This window comes from Lithobates pipiens, unplaced genomic scaffold, assembly GCF_037356315.1.
Source record: "Lithobates pipiens isolate NorthernLeopardFrog02 unplaced genomic scaffold, aLitPip1_a1.2 Scaffold_8, whole genome shotgun sequence".
In the NCBI taxonomy this organism is placed as follows: Eukaryota; Metazoa; Chordata; class Amphibia; order Anura; family Ranidae; genus Lithobates; species Lithobates pipiens.
This window is the reverse complement of record NW_027507903.1, coordinates 330,104,790-330,131,403: the sequence shown is the minus strand read 5'-3', so window position 1 is coordinate 330,131,403 and position 26,614 is coordinate 330,104,790. Positions and strand designations below refer to the sequence as shown.

Genomic DNA, 26,614 nt, shown 5'->3' with positions numbered 1-26,614 from the left:
TATCAGTTTTTCTTCAGATTTACCAAAACCATATAATATGAGGTCAAACCTTAGGAGTTTCAATTTGTATGCAATCAGGAACTACATGGTTTTGGTAAGCCTTGGGGCTTAGTTGTCATAGACAGGTATATCTTTCTAAACACAGTGGATTGTAAAAGATCTGACCATTGTCAAATTGTCAGACCACTGAAACAGTTGAGTAGTGTGCATGATATTTTGTTGCATTCACATTCAAATATTCAGGACCAGCTTTCAGTATGTACCCTTTCCATCTAAGGTTCAAGTAGTATTAATATACAAGGTTTAAGCAACACGTTAAGTAGAACAATTTCTGAGAGAAAAAAAAAAAAACAACACCACCCACAAACATAGCAATAATAATTCAACTGGGATAGTTAGTAAGATAAGGAAAAGTGTGGGCTAAACTCAGACCACTGGGAAATAAAGAAATTCAGCTGATTAGGCCTGTGACATTATCAAAAGTGTTAAGACTCATACACACAATCGGATTGTTGGCCAACAAAACCGTGGAATTTTGTCTGAAGGGCATTGGCCCAAACTTGTCCTGCCTACTTGTCTATGTACTATGTGGTTTTTCGGCTCCTTAGCACCACCCTTTGGGCTCCTTCTGCTAATTTTGTGTTAGTAGAAGTTTGGTGAGTGTTGATTCGCGCTTTTCATTTTGCGCTTTTCAGTTTGCCCTTTTCATTTCAGATAGTTTCGGATTTTTTTCAACCAGACATGTTGTGGAATCGGAGGAGATAACGTGTTATTTATTATTGGCCTTGAAGTTATTGCTTCGACGTTATTTTTTTGGTTGAATAACGATGTAATTAGATTCCTAGGCTTATATAATAATTATTATTTTCCATCATAAGAGTAAGTTATATTTCTTCCTTTATTATGTCTACCTTTTTCATTCCAAGCCCATTATTAGTCTTTATTTTATATATATATATATATATATATATATATATATATATATATATATATATATATATATATACAGTGGTGTGAAAAAGTGTTTGCCCCCTTCCTCATTTCCTGTTCCTTTGCATGTTTGTCACACTTAAGTGTTTCGGAACATCAAACCAATTTAAACAATAGTCAAGGACAACACAAGTAAACACAAAATGCAATTTGTAAATGAAGGTGTTTATTATTAAAGGTGAAAAAAAATCCAAACCATCATGGGCCTGTGTGAAAAAGTGATTGCCCCCCTTGTTAAAACATACTATAACTGTGGTTGTCCACACCTGAGTTCAATTTCTCTAGCCACACCCAGGCCTGATTATTGCCACACCTGTTCACAATCAAGGCATCACTTAAATAGGAGCTGCTTGACACAGTAAGGTCCACCAGAAGATCCTTAAAAGCTACACATCATGCCGAGACCCAAAGAAATTCAGGAACAATTGAGAAAGAAAGTAATTGAGATCTATCAGTCTAGAAAGGGTTATAAAGCCATTTCCAAAGCTTTGGGAATCCAGCGAACCACAGTGAGAGCCATTATCCACAAATGGCGAAGACATGGAACAGTGGTGAACCTTCCCAGTAGTGGCCGGCCGCCCAAAATTACCCCAAGAGCGCAGCGACGACTCATCCAAGAGGTCACAAAAGACCCCACAACAACGTCCAAGGAACTGCAGGCCTCACTTGCCTCAGTTAAGGTCAGCGTTCATGCCTCCACCATCAGGAAAAGACTGGGCAAAAATGGCCTGCATGGCAGAGTTCCAAGGAGAAAACCACTGCTGAGCAAAAAGAACATCAAAGCTCATCTCAATTTCTCCACAACACATCTTGATGATCCCCAAGACTTTTGGGACAACATTCTGTGGACCGATGAGACAAAAGTGGAACTCTTTGGAAGGTGTGTGTCCAAGTATATCTGGCGTAGAAGGAACACTGCATTTCATAAAAAGAACATTATACCAACAGTAAAATATGGTGGTGGTAGTGTGTTGTTCTGGGGCTGTTTTGCTGCTTCAGGACCTGGAAGACTTGCCGTGATAAAAGGAACTATGAATTCTGCTGTCTACCAAGAGATCCTGAAGGAGAATGTCCGACCATCTGTTCGTGTACTCAAGCTGAAACGAACTTGGGTTCTGCAGCAGGACAATGATCCTAAACACACCAGCAAGTCCACCACCGAATGGCTGAAGAAAAACAAAATGAAGACTTTGGAGTGGCCTAGCCAAAGTCCTGACCTGAATCCTATTGAGATGTTGTGGTATGACCTTAAAAAGGCCGTTCATGCTCGAAAACCCTCTAATATAACTGAATTAGGACAATTCTGCAAAGATGAGTGGGCCAAAATTCCCCAGGACGCTGTAAAAGCCTCATTGCACGTTATCGCAAACGCTTGGTTGCAGTTGTTGCTGCTAAGGGTGGCCCAACCAGTTATTAGGTTTGCTGGATTCCCAAAGCTTTGGAAATGGCTTTATAACCCTTTCCAGACTGATAGATCTCAATTACTTTCTTTCTCAATTGTTCCTGAATTTCTTTGGGTCTCGGCATGATGTGTAGCTTTTAAGGATCTTCTGGTGGACCTTACTGTGTCAAGCAGCTCCTATTTAAGTGATGCCTTGATTGTGAACAGGTGTGGCAATAATCAGGCCTGGGTGTGGCTAGAGAAATTGAACTCAGGTGTGGACAACCACAGTTATAGTATGTTTTAACAAGGGGGGGCAATCACTTTTTCACACAGGGCCATGATGGTTTGGATTTTTTTTCACTTTTAATAATAAACACCTTCATTTACAAATTGCATTTTGTGTTTACTTGTGTTGTCCTTGACTATTGTTTAAATTGGTTTGATGTTCCGAAACACTTAAGTGTGACAAACATGCAAAGGAACAGGAAACGAGGAAGGGGGCAAACACTTTTTCACACCACTGTATATATATATATATATATATATATATATATATATATATATATATATAATGAAGTTTATCATTGTGTAAACCCTTTTATAGGATGCCCAATTAAACTACTATATATACAACTGCACTTAGGAGGTATACACTCAGTTATTCTTAGATGTTCCAACCTAGGAGGCTCGTGCACTTTACTACATATAATATTATATATATATATTTTCTATTATTAATTTAATTACGGGATGTGGCACACCTGCGTTTCAAACAAACCACATCAGAACCTTATTACCTTACTACATATATATCACTATATTTTAGATCTTTCTTACCCGCATACATGGTTCAACATCCACAAGACCATCTAGGCGACTCTGACATTGTCTCCTTATCACAAAGTACTGTCCGCTCTCCTCAATTCTGTAACACGATCAATGTCAGACTATTTGGGTGAGCGTTATATATATTGTTACAGTGTTTGTATAATAATTTTCTGTTGATACTAATGTCAAATGTTTTTGTAACTTAAACTATACAGACGCATGGGAAACAGCCCTGACGATGCAGTAATTATAACTGTGAAACGCGTCGGCTGCTCTGTATACCCAAGCACCTGTTCAATCGTATCATCATGAGTATCAATTTCGGTCATCTGTTTCATGACTAATATTATTTTAATATGTATAGTTTTTGTAATAAATACATTTTTCAAATACCTTTTTTGGTCTTGCTTGGACATATGCATCTTTAAAAGTCCCAATTATTATTAAGGGACAGGTTTGTATCTGTTCCCTTTAAATTTTTTCTACTTGCTACCTTTCTGGGATGTGGATGCAATACTCTTTCTCTAGAGTCTGTCCATAAATGTTTCTTCATATGTTGAAAAAAGACACAAGTCCATCAAGTCCAACCTATGTGTGTGATTATATGTCAGTATTACATTGTATATCCCTGTATGTTGCGGTCATTCAGGTGCTTATCTAATCGTTTTTTTAAACTATTGATGCTAAGAGCGCTGCCGGTGGAAGGGAATTCCACCTTCTTGCCACTCTTCTCCTTGCCTAAACCTCTTTTCTTCTAATTTTAATGAGTGTCTTGTTAAACTCCTTTCCGCAAAAAAGTTGTATCCCTAATTGTGGGGTCACCAGTACGGTATTTATGTATTGAAAACATATCCCCTCTGAAGCATCTCTTCTCCAGAGAGAATAAGTTCAGTGCTCGCAACCTTTCCGCATAATTAATATCCTCCAGTCCCTTTATTAGCTTTGTTGCCCTTCTTTGTACTCACTCCATTTCCAGTACATCCTTGCTGAGGACTGGTGCCCAGAACTGCACAGCATATTCCAGGTGCGGCCGGACCAGAGTCTTGTAGAGCGGGAGAATTATTGTTTTATCTCTGGTGTTGATTCCCTTTTTAATGCATGCCAAAGTTCTGTTTGCTTTGTTAGCAGCAGCTTGGCATTGCATGGCATTGCTGATCCTATCATCTACTAGGACCCCCAGGTCCTTTTCCATCCTAGATTTCACAGAGTTTCTCCCCCCAGTGTATAGATTGCATTCATATTTTTGCCACCCAAATGCATTATTTTACATTTTTCTACATTAAACCTAATTTGCCATGTAGTTGCCCACCCCATTAATTTGTTCAGATCTTTTTGCAAGGTTTCCACATCCTGCGGAGAAGTTATTGCCCTGCTTAGCTTAGTAGCTTACTAGATTCTATAAAGAATATCCAAAAACTTTTTGAGATAATCTGTGGAAATTATTAATATTCACTATGGAACTGTCCCAAGAGTTTTATATACAGCCATTACTGCCAGAGTTGTATCAACTCCTTTATTGAGTTGCCCCCAATGTTTCCACATTTTCCATGGCACCTAGTCAGATGATTACTTTCATGAATGTTGGCCATTTTCATTTTTTATATAAGTCATTTATTCTATATTCCCCCATATGCTGGGTAGTTTCTTATACCAGTTAAAGTAGAACCTACAACTGAGGGAATCCCTTCTGTTTGTTATGCCGTGTACACACGACCGGTTTTCCCGTCTGAGTAAACTCTGAAGGTTTTTCCGATGGAGTTCTGACGGAATTCCACGGAAACTGTCTTGCGTACACACAATCATACCAAAGTCTGATTGTCAAGAATGCGGTGACGTACAGCACGTATGATGGGGCTAGAAAAAGGAAGTTCAATAGCCAGTAGCCAATAGCTGCCGTCTCGTACTTGCTTCAGAGCATGCGTCGTTTTTGGTCTGTCGGAACATCATACAGACGAGCGGTTTTCCCAATAGGAATTGGTTCTGTCGGAAATATTTAAAGCATGTTCTATTCCTAGGTCCGTCAGAATTTTTGAAAAAAAAAGTCAGATGAGGCATACACACGATTGGAATATACGATGAAAAGCTTCAGTCTGACTTTTTCTGTCGGACATTCCACTCGTGTGTACGCAGCATAAGAGTTCTGTCACCGGAGCTATAGTGATGGACAAACGTATTCACTGGGGGGGAAAAAAATAATAATTTCTAGTGATTTTCTCTTAAACGTTAATCCCATTAGCTGTGCTATGCCCTTTGTCAGAGACCTGGGCACTACCATAGCTAAAAGTGTTCATAAGGGCAAAATTGAAAAAAAAGACAAAAAAAACATGCAGTACAACTCTGCAATAAGTAAACATTTCCTTTTGTATTATCCCTGTAACACTGCAAATAAAGAAAAGTACCTGGTGATCTGACAGAAGTCCATTGTACTTCTGACTTCCTCTTTTAGCTGACAACACAGTAAAGCTGAATTACCAAAGAAGCTTAACCCAATAAATTGTGTGAAGATTCACTTCAGTTATTTAACCACGTGAAAAGCAAATTCCTGTTCACTTTTAATGTCCAATCTTATGTAGATTGAATAAGTAAAAAGAATTTTGCTTTTCACATTAAAATCACATTGAAAACGCTGTGCTATCAAAGGTATAAGCATAAAGCCTCTGAACTGGTAAAAATATATCCTCTATACCGTGGTAATAATAATGTAGAACATATATAATGAAAAATATATAAAATAACAAGTGCTTAATAGCCAAATAATAAAGTGACAATGTTCATTCATATAGTGATGAAAAATATTAAAGCAAATAAGTCCACGTTAATCTAAATAGATTCAAATACTGGTATTATAAAAAAAAGTGCTTAATGCTTTTCACATTATTGGATACTTAAACTGAATATTGTGCTATTTATTGGGTGAAATGTTCCAATCTTTTTAGTAAATCAGCCTCTGCATCACTTAAAGTGTTACTAAACCCAGAACCCTGCATTCACTATATTTGGTCTCCTACAGTACACCGAACATGGAAATGCAATTATTTTATGAAATATAAAGTGCTATATACCTTTTCTTGTCAGCAGTATATAGCAGTCTTGTGACTTCTATCAGTGTTTGGTTAAAGCTTGTAGGAAGAGTTTTCATTCTCCCCTTGTCCTATGAGGCTGCAGGACCCCCGACCCTTTGTCTGGACAGTGCTGATTGGCCCTGTGCTGATCACATGCACCCCCCCCCCCCCCCCAAGAAAAAAAAGTCTCTAGCAATACACACCAAACTGAGTATGTACAGCTTGCCCCCAAGGCTCTGTTTTAGTGGGAGATTGTTTGGGGACTGTGGAGAAATGGGGGGAATCAGAGAAGATGGGACAAACAGCCTTTTTACACAATGTAGATGATTAATCCCTTCCACATTGAGTATGACAAGCATGCTTTACTGCATATACAGACTGATTTTACTGTTGTGGGTCTAGTAACACTTTAAATCTCAAGCCAGAGTTGCTAGTCTTGCCCAGTTCTCTCATGCTGAACTACATAACGCTCCTTATACTCTTATCTCCATAACATAAAGGTAGGTGTTCTTTAGACCAGCAGAAAAGTGCTGAGCAGGGCTGACCACATTGCATTAGATTTCAAAGTGATGTCTAAAGTCTAAAGTGATGTATTGGGCAGCCCATTCAAGTGAATAATTAGCTTCCCTAACAAAATACACGTTAATGCAAAGCAGTGGTGTGAATAGGCCCTAGAATTTTTTCGGTGAACCTTTCGCAAGATACTGCAACATTTTGCTGGTCATGTGCCTATTTAATATAGATTACTAAGAAAAGCAGGAAGCAGAAGTACGTACATTGCAGTGTTCATTTCATTGACTAAAACATTTTAGTCAACTAAAGGAATACTATTTTAGTCGACTAAAATAAGACTAAAACTAAAACAATTGAGATGACATAAATAGGACTAAAACTAAAATGGCATTTTTGTCAAAAGACTAAAATAGGACTAAAATTAAAATGGCATTTTAGTCAAAAGACGAAGACCAAAACTAAATTGAAATTTGATTTAAAAATGAACACTGGCCTTTAGTGCATACCTCAATACCTTAAAAATAACATATGAGATTTTTCACTCCAACAGTATATAATGAGTTTGGAAATTGTAGAGAAATGTTAACTAATGCATTATAATTTAATTACACCCATTCGATTTCAGATGACTAAAATGAGTTTTAGTCGACTAAAATGTACTAGAGATTTTAGTCGACTAAAAGGTAGGACATTGTAGTCGACTAAAATGTACCGTCAACTGAAACTAAAACAATTTCAGAAGACTAAAATGGGACTAAAAATAAAATGCCATTTTAGTCCTAAAACTAAAACTAAATTGGAATTTGCTGCTAAAATTAACACTGGTACATAGTTACACTGAAGTTTTGTCCATATGTCCCCTTATGCCCCGTACACACGAGAGGACTTATGTCCGACAGACTTCCAAAGGAGTTCCGCCGGAGTTCCGACGGAGTTCTGACAGACTTTTCGGCCGAACGGACTTGGCCACACACGATCACACTAAACTCCGACGGATTCGAACGTGATGACGTACGACCCGACTCGAATAAGGAAGTTCATAGCCAGTAGCCAATAGCTGCCCTAGCGTCGGTTTTAGTCCGTCGGAGTAGCATACACACGAGCGGATTTTTCGAAGGGGACCGGGTCCGGCGGAGTTCCGTCGGGAAAATTTAAAGCATGCTTAATTTCTAAAGTCCGTCAGACTTTTGCGAAGCTAAAGTCCGTTGCAGCCCACACACGATCGGATAGTCTGACGGACTCGGTCCGTCGGAGTTTGGATGTCGAAAAGTCCGCTCGTGTGTACGGGGCATTACTCGCAATGGCGGCGGCAGCACCCAACAGCTGATGGAAACATCAACTGCGGTGCCAACATCACTGGACTCCAGGACATGTAAGTGTCCAGTTATTAAAAGTCAGCAGCTGCAGTGTGCGCATCTGCTGGTTTTTGAATTTTCGCAGCGGTGGGCGGACCTCCGCTTTAAGGGACTCCCTTGAGGCCACCAGACCCAGTTTCTCCATTGGAAGATTTTCCCTCCATTATTTTTCTGAGGACAACCCAAATTTGAGATTTTCTTTTACTTTCCCTTTCAATGATAATGGTAAACAGGACAGATAGAGAGGGCGAGTCTCCCTAACGGGGGGCACAGAGAGCAGTTAAAACCTACTATGTTTTCTAATTCAAAGTTTTGCCTTTAGTTATACTTTAAGTACAGTCCATAAAGATTGCTGTTTTATGGCCATAGACAATACTAGAGCTGCTGATTTCCACGTTACCTCTGTGCTGCAAGGAACATGTACTTGTGGCATAGTGTTTCTGCAAAGCACAGCTCTGATCCTGACAGGCACACGAAGAGAAAGCAGCAGCGTTTTATAAAGTCTTTTGTATTTGTGAATCACAAATGACTCACTTGAAACTAAGCTATAAGGTGCACATCTGCAAAGTGTCTCATGAGGAATGGCTGTATAGTGCACGATAACAACTCCTTCATATCTATACTATAGGGATTGAGACTTCCTAATTCAAGAATGACTGGAACCACATAGTGAATTGAGCACCTAGTGATCTAATTGTATTTTTATTTGTTTATTTATTTTTATTTTATTTTTTTATGGTAGGATGACTATATGGATGTGATCTTCTGATCAACCAACATGGATGATTTGGTCATTCTTGATCTTCTGGACTGCCCCGTGTGCTTGGGAAAATTGGATGCTACGGCCAAGGTGTTGCCATGTCAGCATACCTTCTGCAAAACATGCTTGCAGCGGATTGTGAAATCTAGAAAAGAGCTAAGGTGCCCAGAATGCAGGACCCCGGTACATTGCAGCATAGAAGAGCTGCCAGCAAACTTGTTGTTAGTACGCCTACTGGAAAGTATAAAAAGTGGGAAAGGCCTGATGAGAAAAAATTCCTTTCAAAGAATGGGAGGGCTTTTTGCCCAGGACTCCTTCAGAAGGTCTCGTGAGCAGAAATCAAACCATGAATCAAACTACAAGCTGTTTCCAAAGAAAAGGATGCCTTTGGAAGGGGTAAGAAGCACCATGCATTTGTGTTCTGAAACTGAAATGTTTTAAAATCCCATAATCTATGTGTCTCGGTTATGAGAAAATGTCATAGTAATGACGGGAATTGTATTAAGAAAAAGCTATTTGTGGCTTTTCCTCACTATGTCTATATGCCTTTTGTATTTAATATTCCTGTTTTCACACAGAATGTATAGATATCAATGAGCTGAAAGGCGTACATTGGGCACTTGTCGATGTAAAACATTTTTCAAATAGATGTTGGAGTGTTTCTGATTAAAAATGAAAATTCAGAATTACAATTTGTAACTTACATTTTGGCTTGGAGGACATACTGGTGGCCTGTTTCCTATACTGCATTGTTAAAGGGCTTTCCTTTTTTTTCATCTGATTGCTGTTTTTTTTTTTTTCGAGCACATTATTTATAGAATTATTTCAGACATATTATTCCTGGTGACACACAGTGCTTTGTATGCCAATGAAACTGTTATTTATAAAGCTGTATAACACCATATTTCCCAGCTGAATAATAGATGTGTTGCCTCATTTAGATTGGCTTCTCACACTTTTGCGTTGCAGTAATGTGCGGTAAAACATATATTGTAGAACTATGGAGGTAAAGGTTTCTTCAGCACACGGCACTTCTAAAAATGTTGGATGCCTGGTCCCCTCGAAACTCTGCGGTTCCGTATAATGACTAATACATCAGTATGGGACAATATAGTGGAGTAGGAGACAGCAGATGGAACCACAGCATGCAGCACAGCACAAGGCATCAGACATACCCAGAAGTGTAACGAATGCAGAAGATTCCTCTAGAGCAGTGGTCATCAACCTTGACCTCAGGGCCCACTAACAGGCCAGATTTGCAAGATAACTGAAATACATCACAGGTGATATAATTTGCTGCTCAGTGATAGCAATATTCTAGTCTGCATCTCCCCAAGGTAATACATAAAACCTGGCCTGTTAGTGGGCCCTGAGGACAAGGTTGATGACCACTGCTCTAGAGCTTTTCAACAGAGTAAATGTTGATGGGGCGAGTGGCAATACAGGTGAGTATTAAGTCCTTTCTTTACAGGCAGCCAGAGCTGCCTTGAGGTTATTTTCGGCTTGAAGCTTGTAGCTCTAAAAAGCTCAAAAAACCAAATCCCATTAATTTCAATTGCCCCTGTTCACATCTGAGCTTTCTGTCACCTGAAGCAAAAATGCCTGAAGCTCAAAAAAGTGCATGAGCTTTCTTTTGCCAGATTACAAGCATTTTTTGGCCCCCTAGACTTCAATAAAAATGCCTGACTTGAGCATTTTAAAAGTATTTTACAAGCGTTTTCTGCTTAAATAGCATCTCTTCACCCCTAATTTCCTCTCCCTCTCCTCCCCCTAGTGCTTTCTATTGGCTAAACAAAAATGCCTGAAGCTGTAAAATGGGTGTAATACGCTTCTAAAACACTTTTAAAAAGCTTGTAAAAAGCTGCAAAAAAGTTTAAAAAAATTCCTGAAAAAACACCAGTAAATAGATACGCTCAGGTGTGAATGGAGCCTAAATCAAATGGATTGTTTAGTTTAGGTTCTAACACCAAGTATTATCAGTAAATTAAAGAGTGGTGTACAATCAGATTGTAAAGTGTACAACCAGAATATGGATCTTCTAATCACAAAATAGTAATCATTATTTACAGCATTGATATAAACTATAACTATTGAGGCCAGCTGGTTCATTCTTATAAATTCTACTTTAGTCCAAAATGGCTGCCACCAATGGAAAAATTGATGCACTTCAAGAGGCTGTCAAGGCAAAACAACAAGTTATTTGTAAGAACCTTCCATCCAGTCATATTAAGCCTTGCCACTTTCCCCTGCTGCTCCATTTCTTTGTGTTCCACCCCTATGTAAGCTCCATGTCAGAGGTGTCCAAAAATACACAGACATTAGTGTATATAAGTCAAAATCCAGCTAAACAATATGAGTGATCACTCAAAGAGGAGAGAGCATCTGGCACAAAGAAAGGTCATAGGCCAACCTTATATAAAGAATACGAAACGTAGTAGTGCAGCACTCAAAACAACCAAATATCCTGTGAATGTCTAATAAAGTGCTAAATAGTGCGAAACTGAATATACAACACTCAAAACAATTAATATGATGCTTGAGCCCCCAGACACACCAAACATGACATTGAAATCATGCTACTTTACTTGAAGTAGCATGATTTCAAAGTAGTACTACTTCAGGTACTACTTGGAAGACATCTGTGATTTCATTATTATTATTGTTATACATGATTTATATTGTGCCAACAGTTTACGCAGAGCTTTACAAAGTAGAGGGGGGCAGCACAATAACAGTACAGTTCAATACAGAAGGGACAGGAGAGCCTTGCTCTTAGAGCTTACGTTCTAAGTGGAGGGGGTGGTGGTACAAAAGGTAATCACTGTGGAGGATGTTTTGATGGGGGTGGCTCAGGTACAGTTCTTAGGTGGTGGTGGGATAGGCTTCCCTGAATAAATGAGTTTTCAGGGATCTCCTAAAGGTGGACAGGTTAGGGGCTGATCGGACATACTGGGGCAGGGAGTTCCAGAGGATGGGAGAGGCTCTGGAGAAGTCCTGAAGGTGAGCATGGGAAGAGGTAACAAAAGGAGCTAGAGAGTAGGAGGTCCTGGGAGGAGTGGAGGGGGCGATTTGGGCGATATCGAAGATGAGGTTGGTGATGGGGCTGTGGGCGATGTTGTGCATGGCCTTGTATGTTATGGTTAGTATTTTGAATTTTATACGGTGGGGTAGGGGAAGCCAGTGAAGGGATTGGCAGAGAGAAGCAGCAGTCACGGATCGGTTAGTGATGTGTATTAGTCTAGCAGTATCATTCATAATAGACTGAAGGGGGGTAGCCTGCTTAAGGGTAGGCCATTAAGGAGAGAGTTGCAGTAGTCAAGGCAGGAAATAACCAAGGACTGAATAAGTTGCTTTGTGGTGTCGTTAGTTGAAATCTGGAGATGTTGCGGAGGTTAAGGTGGCAATATTTAGCCAGTGATTGGATGTAGAGGCTGAAGGAGAGGTCAGAGTCAAGGATTACACCCAACACCCTGGCATGTGCGGAAGGAACCAATGGTTGAGCTATTGATCTTAATGGTAAAGTTATGGGGGGGGCGGGAAGGAGGAAATATAACAAGCTCAGTTTTAAAAAGATTGAGTTTCAGAAAGTGATGTGACAGCCATACTGATATGTCATTCAGTCTCTTTGAGATCTGTGAGGAGATCGAGGGGATGAGTTGAGGAGTGGAGAGATAGACCCGGGTGTCGTCGGTGTAGAGGTGGTATTGGAAGCCGTGGGAGGTTATCAACTGGCCCAGGGAAGAGGTATAGAGAGAAAATAGGAGGGGCCCAAGGGCGGATCCTTGGGGTGCCCCAACAGAAAGAGGAAGAGGAGCGGAGGAGATGGAGTTGTAAGTGACACTGAAAGTGCGCTGAGATAGGTAGGAGGAGAACCAGGATAAAGCAGAATAACGGAGGCCAAGGGAGTGGAGTTTGCTGAGGAGGAGCAGGTGGTCAACTGTGTCGAATGGGGCAGAGAGGTCCAAGAGTATGAGCATGGCATACAGGCCATTGGTTTTAGCAGTTAGTAGGTCATTGGTGAGTTTTAGTAGGGCAGTGTCAGTGGAATGTTGTGGCTGGAAGTCGGACTGTAGGAACCAAAGCATCCGATGAGCTTGGAGGCAAACGGGAGCAGGGAGATGGGACTTTCAAACTTTCAAGTTATTCAAACAGGTGGGGTATGGGGGTAACCACCGATTTGACCGCTTCCATTGCGGACAATAGGGTGAAACTTGTCAAGCGATTTGAAACAATAAAATTGCATGACAAGTTGCACCAGTGTGACTGAGGGCTAAGTTTTACCCCAAGCAAAAAATAAACAAATGAAAAACAGTCTCTTATAAAGTGCTATTGTGCAAAAAAGAAAGCTCCTAGATTGATAGTCGCAACCCCTGGTCTTCTTCAACTTATTGTGCATAAAAAGTTCTCCAATCTTTCACTAGTAATTTGCAAAACCTCCACCTCTTTTATGCACTCACCAGATGGCCAAAACACAGGGACATGTATAGTAGCCAATCTCGTCTCACCAGGCAATCACCAGCTCTCCGATATCCTTGGCAAAAAAGCTCACACCATGGGGCCCAGAGTACACAGTGCAGTAATTTATTGTAATAAAAAATGGCCAATACATATAAAATGCCACATGGCATATAGTAAAACAAATGGTCCGATATCACTCTGATGGCTCTGGGAAATGTCAGCGTGACGTCAGCACATAAAGACCCCTCCCAATGCATTTCAAGTGCACGCAGGTCCTCGGCGGACCTCTTAGTGTATATAAATTCTAGCAATAAATGTTATTTGCTCCCTTTTGGTCTGTTAAATTATATGATTGAACATATATTTTATTTTATCTCTTTGATAAGTGCAAAAAATAGCTGTTTATTTAATCAGAAATCTTGTAAGCGGATAACTTCCTGTACTCTCTGGGGTTTATTTACGAAAGACAAATAGGCTGCTCACTTTGCAAGGGAGTTTTCTCCAGAGCTTAATGTGTGAAATTTCACTTTTCAAAGAGTACCCAATCACATGAATACAAAATAAAATGCATTTTTGCTTGCACTTGATTAGATAATGGAAGTCAGAAGGCTTTCACCTTATTCACTAAACTCTGGGAGAAATGTCCTTGCAAAGTGCAACTTCCCTTGCAAAGTGAACAGTCTATTTGCCTTTTGGTAAATTAACTCCTCTACCCCAGGCCTGTTATGAGTTAGCATTGTTCCCTGCTTTTTGTTAGCTATCCCTGCTATAGAGAAGAGGTAGATGTTACATAGTCATAATACGCTCAATGTCCTAGGGTGTCAATGTTGCTCAGTAAGGTTGTCAACGTAGGACAAGAAATGTGTTAATGGCAGGATTACCAGGTTAAAGTAAAGAACTGTGTGAAAAAATAAAACAAATGCAGTCACCACTAAGGACTTCCTGGTTTGCTTGGGTGTGGTGATTGGCAGCTCAGGTTGGAGCGCTGCATCCTGGGTCACATGCTCCATCATACTTGGAAGCACTGGGCAAAGTGACTGGTTCTCTTTAAACTGTGAGCAGACCAGATGTGGCTCTAGACTTTGTGAGGCCTTAGGCAAAACTTAGACATGAGGCCCCACTAAGGCCCATAATGGGAAAAAAATTAAAGCAATAAAAAAATAACTGTATGTCCCCCCAGAGCGCTGCTGACTTCCCTCCTCTTCTCTCCTGCTGACTGCTGTGGGAGACCTTCAGGAAAAGGGGATGGTAAATATGTAATTTACCAGCCCCTTCCTTTTCGAAATGAACACAGTGAGTGTGTGACTGTGTGTACTATGCTTTGGTTTATGAATTAACAGGAGCCTCTGTCTCCTGTTCAATCATCTGCAGTGCAGCTTAGGCTGCAGAGAAAGGGATTGGGGAATGGATGTCCTTAGTCCCTTTCCCTGTCTCAAAAGTGAGACTTCAGGGGTCTGTTTAGATGTGAGAGGGGTGCACATGTTAGAAAAGTGGTATATGGTGTGAATGAGCCCTACTTTATTCCTCCATCAGTGCAGAGGCCACCTTGCAGTGGCATGCATAGAGCAACTGAAGTTTGCAACACAGTACCAAAACTAGCCTCCCAGCCTGCTGCAGACACTGCTCTTACCGCCCCCTCCTCCATCTCAAGCCCCTGTACAAAAGTCTCTGCACACAAGACACAAATCCCTGCACACAAGACACAAATCCCTGCACACAAGTCACAAGTCCCTGCACACAAGTCACAAGTCCCTGCACACAAGTCACAAGTCCCTGCACACAAGTCACAAGTCCCTGCACACAAGTCACAAGTCCCTGCACACAAGTCCCCGCACACAAGTCTCACACAAGTCTGTCAGCTCACCTCCCTCCACACATCCGGTGTCCTCCTGTAGTAGAACGATCTCCTGCATGTGTATGCATCCCTCCTGAGTTCAGCAGCGGCCGTCAGCTCCGCCTCCACCTCTATAATTTGTCTGCAGGCGGTGCTGCCTGGAGGAGACTGAGAGGGGTGCTGGAGAATGCAGAGAGTAGTGGTGGGCACAGCACTGATGATATAGCAGCGATACAACTGCATACTAGTAGAGACCCTAACTCATCCATCCGGCTTGTTCAGTGGGGACACTGACAGGGGGACATTCCCTCCCACATACACGTCAGGCAAATTAGGCAGCCGCAAGGCCCCTAGGAGTGTGAGGCCTAAGGCGACCACCTAATTTGCCTAATTAGAGAGCCGCCTCTGGAGAAGACTAATGTTCTTTACAAAACTATTTGGTAATCCAAGACACACAGTTCATTAGATGTATTTATCAGTGAGAAAATTGTGTGAACCTGAACTAAGTAGAACATTCAGAGGAATCTCTTACCTGTTCACACACAGCAAGACAAGCAATCTACGTCATGTCTGACATTGAATACAGCCAGAGTGTGTTTGGTTTGGCTTAAAGATCAGAGCACTGGCAATATTAAACAATATTGTGTTTTGTACATGTTAGTACTAGGCCTGTCAAAATACCTGGGTTTTCAAACTAAAGATTCATTTTTCTATCAGTCGATTGTAAATTCAGTGAGAATTTATAGAAGGGTGATGTTCTATAATTTGTTTATAGTCAAACTAAAATGTTACTTAGCTGTGACTGGGCATGAATCGTGATCAGTTTACCGAACATATTCTTTGTTGGGTTGCTAATATACCGTATTTGCCGGCGTATAAGACGACCTTTTACACTTAAAAAAACTGAGCAAAAAGGAGGGGTCGTCTTATACGCCGGGTCCGCTGCTGGGATGCCTTCTGGCTGTCCGGTAATACTGTATGTAGCTTCGGCTACATACAGTATATACCACTGAACCAATCCCAGTGAGCGATGTATTCAAATGAATACAGAGCCTGCTCGGATTGGAGCAGCAATCTCTGCCAATCCGAGCAGGCTACACACAGTAGCCTGCTCCGATTGGCTTTGAGAGTGAGGCGCGGGCTGATGATGTAACAGCCTCCGCCAATCCCAGCAGGCTTTGTATTCATTAATAGAATACATTGCTCGCCGTGATTGGCTCCAGCACCAGAAGGAAGAAGGAAATGGCTCCAGCAAGAACGAAGAAGAAGAGGGATATGAAGCGTCGGAAGCCTCGGAATCGGGGGTCGTCTTAAACGGTGAGTACGGGCAAAACATTTTAACTGTGCAGGTTTTTAGGGGGTCGTCTTATATGCCGGGTCGTCTTATACGCCGGCAAATACGGTACTGTTGTACTGAATTCTGTAATTATTTAGCCTGCACAACCAAAACCTCACATTTTGTATATAAAATACATAATTTTAAAGCAGAACTCTAGACAGATATAAAAGACACAAATTAATGTAACCTTGTAAAAAATAACTATTTATAAATCATTAATTTTTAAATGCAAGTTTTGTAAGTACATGACTTTGACCTGGTATCAGTCACTAGCACTCGCAGTACAGCATGGCTGGATAGTGAGATGCAGCACAAGTGGCTCATGTGCTGACAAAAAACATGCTGATAGAAAGAGGAAGGATAGTGACATGGAGATAATCTCATTACTGTGCTGCTTCTCCTTTCATTTTCCAGCACACCTTTGAGATAGGGAGAGAGCATTGGGAACCTCTAAGCCCTTGTACACATGGTCTGACATTCCGACAACAAAATCCGTCAGATTTTTTCCGACAGGATTTTGTCCGAAACTGGGGTTGCATACACATTGTCGGACAAAGTTGTTGGAAAATCCGATTGTTCAGAATGCGAAGACGTCTGTTCGTTACAATGGGACTACGTTGCGGCTAGTAGCCAATAGCTTTGGTCTCGTAATTTGATCTGAGCATGCGTGGCACTTTGTCCAATTGTTTGTAGAGAATTCAGATCGGACAAAGTCCGATCGGATCATATTGTCGGAAAATTTTATATCCAGCTCTCAAATTGTTGGTTGGACAATCCGACGGAAAAAGTCCAATGGAGCCCACACACACGGTCGGATTATCAGACAACACTGTCCGATTGGGCATTTTCCGTCGGAATGTCCAACCTTGTGTACGAGGGCTAACACGTGTATGAACAAGGACCAACATGGCAGGATCACCTGGTATTTTATAAAAGCTTCATATTTAGTATTGAAAAGTACAATTACTATTGAAATTACATTAACATGTTAAAGCTTATGTGAGATTTTCGTGATTGGGAAAGTACAGTTGTGTTCAAAATAATAGCAGTCCATCATCACTAACCACATCAATCACTGTTTTTACAGAAAATTTTGTACATGCTTGGTATAGTGCATTTCTCTCTGAAAATCTTAGTAAAATGGGTTGTTCCACACATTATTCAGAAGAACAGTGTACTTTGATTAAAAAGATGATTGGAGAGAGCAAAACATATAAAGAAGTACAGGAATTGATAGGTTGCTCAGCTGAAATGATCTCAAATGCTTTAAAATTGCAACCAAACCCAGCAAGACATGGAAAAAAATGGAAAACTACCCTTCAAATGGATCAAAGTATAGCCAAAATGACAAAGACTCAGCCAATGATCAGCTCCAGGGTGATCAAAGAAGGTCTAATGTTACCCGTGAGTGCAACAATTAAAAGAGGCCTGTGTGTGCTATGGGCAAGAAGCGCCCTCAAAGTCCCATTGATGAAAAAAGGCATGTGCTAAAGAGGTTACAATTTGCCATAGAACACATTGATTGGCCTTAGGAGAAGTGGCACAACATTTTGTGGACTAATTAAAGAAAGATTTTTATTTTTGGGTCTAGGGGCCACAGACAGTTTTCCAAACGACCCCCAGATAGACACTAAATTCAAGCCACTGTACACTGTAAAGTCAGTGAAGCATGGTGGTGCAAGCATCCTAATATGGGGATGGTGCTGATCAGTGGCGTAACTAGAACCTTCAGGGGCCTGATGCAAGAAACCATGAAGGGCCCCCCTGAACCCCAGCCAGGGCCCTTCTGTCCGAGTCCGGCGGTGGAACTCCAGGGCGTGGTCAAAGGTATGACCTTTGTGAGCCCTGTAGTTCCACCACTGGCATTAGTAGTTTTTTTTTTTTTTTTTAGGTGCCACATTGGGGGACTGTCCCTAGGCAGGATGGGGTCCCCGTCCCCAGAAGAGATGAGGTCCTTTTCTCCAGGGCAGATGAAGTTACTGCCCCCAGGTGAGAAGGGGTCCCTGTCCCCAGGGGAGATGGGGGTCCCTGTCCCCATGTGAGAAGGGGCCCCTGTCCACAGGGGGAGATGGAGGGGGTAAGTAATGGTGTGTGGGGGATGGGGTCCTCTAACTCACCATGACCAAGCTGCAGGTCGCGCACTCATCCATGTTGGCCTGGGCTCCATCCAGTGTGCTGGACGGGTGATCAGCATATCTCCCAGAAAGACCTTTCATCATCTGTGTATGACGGGGAGGCGGAGGGCTGGCAGATAAGCCTGCAGTGTCCTCCGGGGAGCCGGCTCTCATAGGGCTGCACTGCATCTGTGTGCTTAAAGTTTGTTTACCCGGGAGAAGTATGCAGTGCAGTGTGGGCCGGACTCGGGGGGGGGGGGCTGGACTCTGGATGGGGAGAACAGACATCGGACTGAGGGGCAATGCATGGAGCAGGAGAAGGGTACTCTGAGGAGCCAGCCGAGGACACAGGTCATGCGGGGAATGCACAACTAAAGAGCAGCCAGTGCGATAGTCGAGCATGGAGCTCTGCTAGTCACCCTCCACCTCCAGCCATGTGCATGGCGCACTGGTACCCCTAGCTGCCTATGCTGCTGCTGGCCATATGTAGAGGGGGCTGCATGGGCCCCCTGTAGCACAGGGCCCAGTTGTGGTCGCGACTGCTGCACCCCCTATAGTTACGCCCCTGGTGCTGATACTATGATGTTGGGCCTTACAGGGATCATGCATCAGTTTGGATGCATCAAAATACTTGAAGAGGTCATGTTTCCTTATGCCAAAGAGGAAATGCCCTTGAAATGTGTGTTTCAACAAGACAACAACCCCAAAAACATCAGTAAGTGGGCAACATCTTGGTTCCAAACCAACAAGGTTAATGTTACGGAGTGGCCAGCCCAATTCCTGGACCTTAATCCAATAGAAACTTGTGGGGTGACATAAAACATGCTGTTTCTGAGGTAAAACAAAGAAATGCAGAAAAATTGTGGAATGTAGTGCAATTGTCCTGGGCTGGAAAACCTGTTCACAGGTGCCAAGTTGGACAATTCCATGCAACATAGATGTGAAGCAGTTCTTAGAAACAAAGGTTATACAACTAAATATTATTTCAGTGATTCACATGAATGATAAATCTTTAAGAATTTCTCAGTTTATACAGTAAATGTTTAAGTTTGAAAAGAAAAATGCAGACATTTTTTCTTCACTTTCTGTAACGCAATAACAAATTTGAAACATTTTTCTTTGTGCTTTGAGTTGGAATAGATTGTGCGTGTATGAAAAGAAAAGCTATTACAAGGATTTTGAGCTTTACTTTTTTAAACACACTGCTATTATTTTTAACATAACTGTATATACTTTAAGCAGATTGAAGTCACAATAATATCTATAAAATATATTTATTATTATTATACAGGGTATATATAGTGCCAACAGTTTGTGCAGTGCTTCACAACACGAGGGCAGACAGAATAGCTACAATACAATTCAATACAGGAGGAATCAGAGGGCCCTGCTCGTTAGAGCTTAAAGTCTAAGTGGGAGGGTCAAGTGATACAAAAGATAATAACTGTGGGGGTGAGCTGATGGAGAAAATAAAATGTAAAGTTGTTATGTGTTATTTAAATTATTTAAATTATATGTTGTTTTGCAGCAGAATACAGACATTTCATATTCTATAACTTCTCCCCTGGATTTGTTGCAGTTGTTTTCCCTTCAGTACCAGCAGGACCGTTTTTAAGGCAGGGCAAAAGGGGCAGCTGCCCTGGGCCCCATCATTGTAGTGGGGCCCAAAGCAGCTGCCTCATACTTGCCAACTATCCCAGTTTAAATTCCCTTATCCCTTGAAGTTTTAGTCCCGTGCTGTGTCCCGATACCTCAGTGTAAACTGCTGCTGCCCAGCTCTGCCCTATTGCCATATACAGATGGCTTACCTGCAGACCGTGTTTACATGTAAATAACTTGCATTAATATGTAAATAGTGGTGGCATTAATATGTAAATAGTCATGGACTGTGGCATTGATATTTAAATAGAGGCGGCATTCATATGTATATCATGTCCCCCTGAGGTCATATCCACCATCACTTCTGCTGAATGCTGCCCACTGGGGAGGTAAAGGAGCATGCTTGAAAGTCCTGCCTACAAGTGTGGTCATTAAGCCTAACATCGTGTTCTGCAAAAGTAAGCAAATTGGAGGTGGAAATCTTCTTCAAAATAACATGGTGCCATAGACAAATCAGTGAGCAGTAATGCTGTGCACTAACCTCTTGCAACCAATCAGTGAGCAGTAGTAATGTGCATTAACCTCTAAAAACCAATTAGTGAGTGGTATACATGTTCAGTATGTTCAAGTCCTCAACTGTACCTCACGCCGTCCCTGGGCCTCCCACACCCCCTTCCATAGTACCTCCAACTTGGTCACTGGCAGGCGACCCTCTGTAACCCCTGAAACAATCACAATGCCAAAACAAAATAGTACAATATCCCTCATCGGCCCCTGTGTTTGGCAACCAATGGCACTAATGAACCTACCTGCAATGTGCTACAATGTATAAAGTATAATCACACAGACACCGGAGGAAGGCGGCCCAACACACAAACGTCCAAGGCATGTATGATTGAATCAGGGACTGACACGTCTCTACCCCCCCACTCTGGTAAAGAACTAATCATCTAATCATGGCCCACTAAATTGAGCAACCCATGGGCAGGCATCGATCCAAGTAAAAAACTCCTCTTGCCAGCATTTATCCAGCAGCCAAAGCTCTCCGAATAAACTGTAAGCAAGTGGAACACGGATTCCTAGTTTGCCATAGGCGCCCCTTTTCTGTCACACCTTATAGCTGTGTACCTGAAGTATCAGACACAGTGCACCCCGCATCGGATTCTGACAGAACTCTTTTTTTTTTTTTCTTGACAGATAAGTGGAGAAACGAGGCGAAACTTGTTTGGTTCCTTCTCAGGCACCACCCCTGCTGTAGACACCATTAAAAAACCCCAGAAGCAAGCAGCCTCGCCATTTCCTTATCCGGGTATCAACTTATGAAAGGCTGCAACCTTTTCACCCCCTTCCAAAAATCATCCCTTGTGTGACTAGGTTCACCTGTACATTGTCCTCACATGAAGCCACAATACAATGGATGGGTCCCCCCACCCCTTCAACACTTGTGTTTAACGTCAAAAACCAGCGAACTGACAGGAGCTCACATTGCACTGCCAACCCACCCCCTTTTCTTTTCGGCTAACCGTCCAGAGGTGGGTATACCCCCCCCCCCCGAAGGAACTGCTTCGGGGTCCTCTACTACTACAGAAACCGCATCCAGAGGCCGCTATCCTTTGATCCCCACGAAGAGACGGCCATACCGAAATGCGCGGTCTAAACTGCTCATCATCCCATAGCCAATCAGATCCCCCTTTTTAACATGTGCACCCACCAATGGCCTACATATAACAGAACAATGCCGAACCAGGTTCGGGTTCTTCCCCCCCATGACAATCGCATAATGGCGACTGCCTTCCGCAAAAGCAATCGGTACCTCCTCTTACCTTCATCCTTTTTCCCTTAATCTTCCTGCTTGACCTTATACACTTAAAATTTAAATTCCCCTTTTTTTATTTATTTATTTATTTATTTTAAGGGGGGGCCATAACGAGAAGATCTCCACACACTTGCCTTTTCAAATTGTATCCCGGACCTCCTATTTAATTGTGTTCCCAGGGGACCCTCAAAGCACCCGTAGGTCTCACATTTTTATTTTATTTTATTTTTTTATTTTTATTTTTGCGTCTGCAATCCTTACCATCTCCATCCTACTATTACCTGACAACCCCACCACTGCGACACTGTCCCCAAACTGGCAGGTGCACTGCCCGCCACTTGTGGGCCAGCATCCACCACCTCTGTTCCCGGTGGAGCAACTGCAACCGACATTGCACCCCCCTTTCCAACCCCCAACAAATCCTGCAATGTAACTTAAACTAAAACATTTAGGCATTATTTGACTTACCGGGCTGACTGGAACCCCAACAGCCGCCTGGCCTCGCACACTGACAGCTCACCTACCGACCTGTCGTCCTAGACCAGGACCGGTGGTGTCATCAGCCCCCCAGGCAAAGAGGTCCTGGGGGCCGTGGAGTCTCTCTGTTGTAGTGCCTGTCTCACCCCCTAAGCTCCGCCTCCTGCCACGGTTCCACACATGCCCTCACATGCTGTGACCTGAAAGGTTAACCTCAACCTTCCACCGCCATCTTGTGCCATCTCGCGCCGCCCGTATAGACCACGCCCACCCGCGGAGCTCCGTCCTCTTAATTTTTTTATAAGCAGCCCGATGGCCATACTAATAAGTCTCCCTCACCGAGCCTTCCTCCCCACGCAGCGATGCAGGCAGAGGAGGTAGTAGTCCTGCAATTCGCGTGTGGGAAAGCGGCACCATAATGAGCTGGGCTGGGGGCGTGGAGTCCGCCCAGACCCTGCTCAGGCAGACGGCTGGCTATTCTTTGCTGGGGGACCAGATTGTTCCCCCCAGAGGACTCCTCGCCTGGCACATGGCCCCCTAATGAGGGTCCTGGTGAAAACAGAGTGCCAGAGGCCACAAACTCTGCATGCACAGCAACCCTCACCTTCCAACCTTGATCCGCTCACCTGGTCATCCATAAAGACCCTCATCCGAGTGACATCTCAGCCATGTTGGTGGAGCAGAGCAAAAAACTGCCTCCTCCTTTCTTTCTCCACAACTTTCTGTTCCCCAGCCCAGCCCCACCTCCTCCTTATATATTACCACTCCCCCTTGGACTTTACTCACTGTCCCCTCCCCTTTTATCTCTTCATATTAACCCATGCATTATCTCCCCTAAACACATGGTCATGCCCGGCCCTGCACTACTTTTTCTTTTCTGTCTTTTCCGTTCCGGGCCTCACTAGACCAACTCAAAGCATCTTTAGGGGAAGCATTACAAAAGTAGACATGTATCCATTAGATCACTTATACAATTTCTTATGGGGAGAAATATGTAAAGACAGGTTGAGGTGAGAGTATAAGACTAAACCTTGGACTTATTTTTCTAAGTATCCAACAATAGGTTTGTTGCCCATTGTATCGTATAAGCAGGGCTGGTCCTCTAATGTGTCAAGGCATTTTTGAGTAATTTTTCCTGTAATTTGTATTTCAGTAATTTATCTTTACTTTCCTATGTGGATACAATTATTGATCAAAATATTTACAAAGGGTACATGTTTAGCATTCTATGGTTTATCAGTTAAATGTTCTTTTTGGGTGCTGGTCTAGAGATCAGGCATCTCCTGGTGCCTGCACACATATTCACCTTGTTTTCAGACTGGTCTGAAAGCACCAATTTCTGGGGTGCTGTATAATGAAAAATGCAACCACACTTCATGGTCGCATGATTTGCTTACCCCTTTCCACCATCTTGCTGTCGGCCAATAATGCCATCAGTTATATTTGCAGGTGAATAGAAAGCTGCAGATGGGATGACAGGCAGTAACAGGCTACATGGCAAACATACAATCTCTCATTGCTATATTATTTTTAAAGTTCACCACATAATTTTGGGCTTCTTGTACTGCCTATGACAATAGGCAGTATGTGCAGAAAAAGAGTGCAGAGGGTATGACAGCAGACAGTATGTGTAGGAGAAGAATGCAGAGGGTATGACAGTAGGTAGTATGTGCAGGTGAAGAGTGCAGAGGGTATGACAGTAGGTAGTATGTGTAGGAGAAGAGAGCAGAGGGTATGACAATAGGCAGTATGTGTAGGAGAAGAGTACAGAGGGTATGACAGTAGGTAGTATGTGTAGGAGAAGAGAGCAGAGGGTATGACAATAGGCAGTATGTGTAGGAGAAGAGTGCAGAGGGTATGACAGTAGGTAGTATGTGCAGGGGAAGAGCGCAGAGGGTATGGCAGTAGGTAGTATGTGCAGGTGAAGCATGCAGAGGGTATGACAGTATGTAGTATGTGCAGGTGAAGAGTGCAGAGGGTATGACAGCAGGTAGTATGTGCAGGAGAGGAATGAGAATGGTATGATGACAACCATAATGCACCAGAACTGGTAGAAAATATGAAAGTGGCTAGTATGTACAGGAGAGGAGTGCAAAAGGTAGAAAGGTGGCCATTATGTGAGGGAGAGGAGTGTCCATGGTATGACAGCAGGCAGTATGTGCAAGAGAGCACCTGAGGGTAAGATAGCTATCGGTATGTGCAGGAGAGGACATGTGTATGGAGGCAGTTATTTTCACTCCTTACATACAGAATCTGCTATAGACTGAAATCCCTGCTTAGTTCTGCTGCACAGTGATTGTGCTTTTATGTTGCACTCACTTGCTGCAAGTCTGTCAGGCTTATCCTGTAAGCTAAGCAGCTATTCAGCAGGACCAGTTGGCAACATGGCACATGGTACATATCTTAGTATGTATAATTTAATGCCAAATCGCTAAAGTAATAGTTTGGAAAATTCCCATTTTCAAATCTTACAGATATTTAAACAAATTATTGTTTTCCAGGTATAGTAAAATGACAGATACGCCAGTCAGACAGGTAGTAGATATGTTCATGCTATGAAAAATGACTTTGCATTCTCAAATAGGTAAAATAATTCATATGTATGATTCTCATCCTGGGGATGTTACTAGTGCTTTTAAGCATAAAATTAATTTTACTGAATGACTAGTTTTAAAATACAGCCTTTTAGTGTAATATCATGTGCTCAACTCTAAGTGTGAAGGAAATCTTCCACAGCTTATTTCATACATTCTCGAAGTGGCCTCTCTATCTCTCTTTCTTTCTTTCAAAAGGAATAATAACAGTCATTTTAGCTGATCTGTTCTCTGAAGAAATTTGGACAAGGCTTGTGAAGCAATAAATGTATAGTAAGCATCACGACTTGCCTAATGGCAAAGTGTAGATCATACATATATTTTTTATTTAATTGTATGAGCATGGCAATACAGTACTGGGCTAGTATAGTAATAACCATAAGTGTAGGTGATACAGATGCTTTGGGGAGAGCTAAGCTAGATGGGGCCTTATCTGTCACCCCACTATACAGCTGTGGGGAATTTCGATTTTTTTTTTTGCCAGCAGTTAGAGAACGGGTGTATAGGTTAGAACAACCCAAAGTTCAGCTTTAACTCCTTGCTGACGAGTGTATGGATCCTCACAGAAGTGGGTCTTTATCTGTGGGGCTGCAATCACATGAAGCTGTGCTTGTGCTGAGAGCACAGCACACTCATCGAGATGCTATGGGTATCCTACCAACAACTGGGAACCAGGAGGCCTGATAGTCGTTATAGCCTCTCATTGGCTATCATGTTTATCAGTCACTGTACAGCCTGCCCTTGTATGTTTTCTCCTCTTGAGTGGAGAAAAATATACGTTGTATTGTTTTTTTTCTTCTTGCTATAAGAAAAAAATTTTATAAAAAAAATTGTGTGTAAAAAAAAAATAAGAATAATAAAAACAAAAATCTAGATCGGGGTTCACAAGTGTACACTGATTATCACTTTCCACACAGGTGTTTATTTTTACCATTCCTTTACTTCAAATTACCACACTATAAGATTTTTCTTATTTTATGGTAACTTGTGTGTTGTGGCACTACAGTATCCTGAGGAGGAATAGATACAGCTAAACACTGGACCTTCATAACCACACCATAGAGTGATTTCTTAAAGGGGTTGTAAACCGTAAACCCTTACAGATCACTTTTACCTACAGGTAAGCCTAGATTAATGCTTACCTGTAGGTGCTAGAAATATCTCCTAAACCTACACGGTTTAGGAGATATTTGCAAATGAGAGGCACCGATGTCTACGGCGCATGCACCATAGACAACGTCGCGCAGGCGCACTGAGCGTGCCGTTCCTAGCGGCGATTGTGCCGCAATACCCGGAAGTCACTCCAGGAGATATGGCGGCGACGGAGGAGGGGAACAAGGATCACTTAGGGGGCTTCGATTTCAGGTAAGTAATTTATAATGAGCTAGTATGCTATGCATACTAGCTCATTATGCCTTTGTCTTACAGGGTGTTAATTTTTTTTTTTTATTAGGAGGCTTTACTTCCTCTTTAAAGCATGTGTGCTGTACC

General features: G+C 42.2%; 1 protein-coding gene across 1 annotated transcript in view; it reads left to right on the top strand.

Moving 5' to 3' along the window:
* Positions 1 to 26,614, top strand: part of SH3RF2 (SH3 domain containing ring finger 2) — a 192,160-nt gene that overhangs the window by 13,024 nt on the left and 152,522 nt on the right. Inside the window, exon 2 of the mRNA XM_077473005.1 lies at positions 8,875 to 9,288. Coding sequence (XP_077329131.1) covers positions 8,911 to 9,288 — 378 coding nt within the window. The 5' untranslated portion in view covers positions 8,875 to 8,910. The remainder of the gene's footprint in view (positions 1 to 8,874; positions 9,289 to 26,614) is intronic.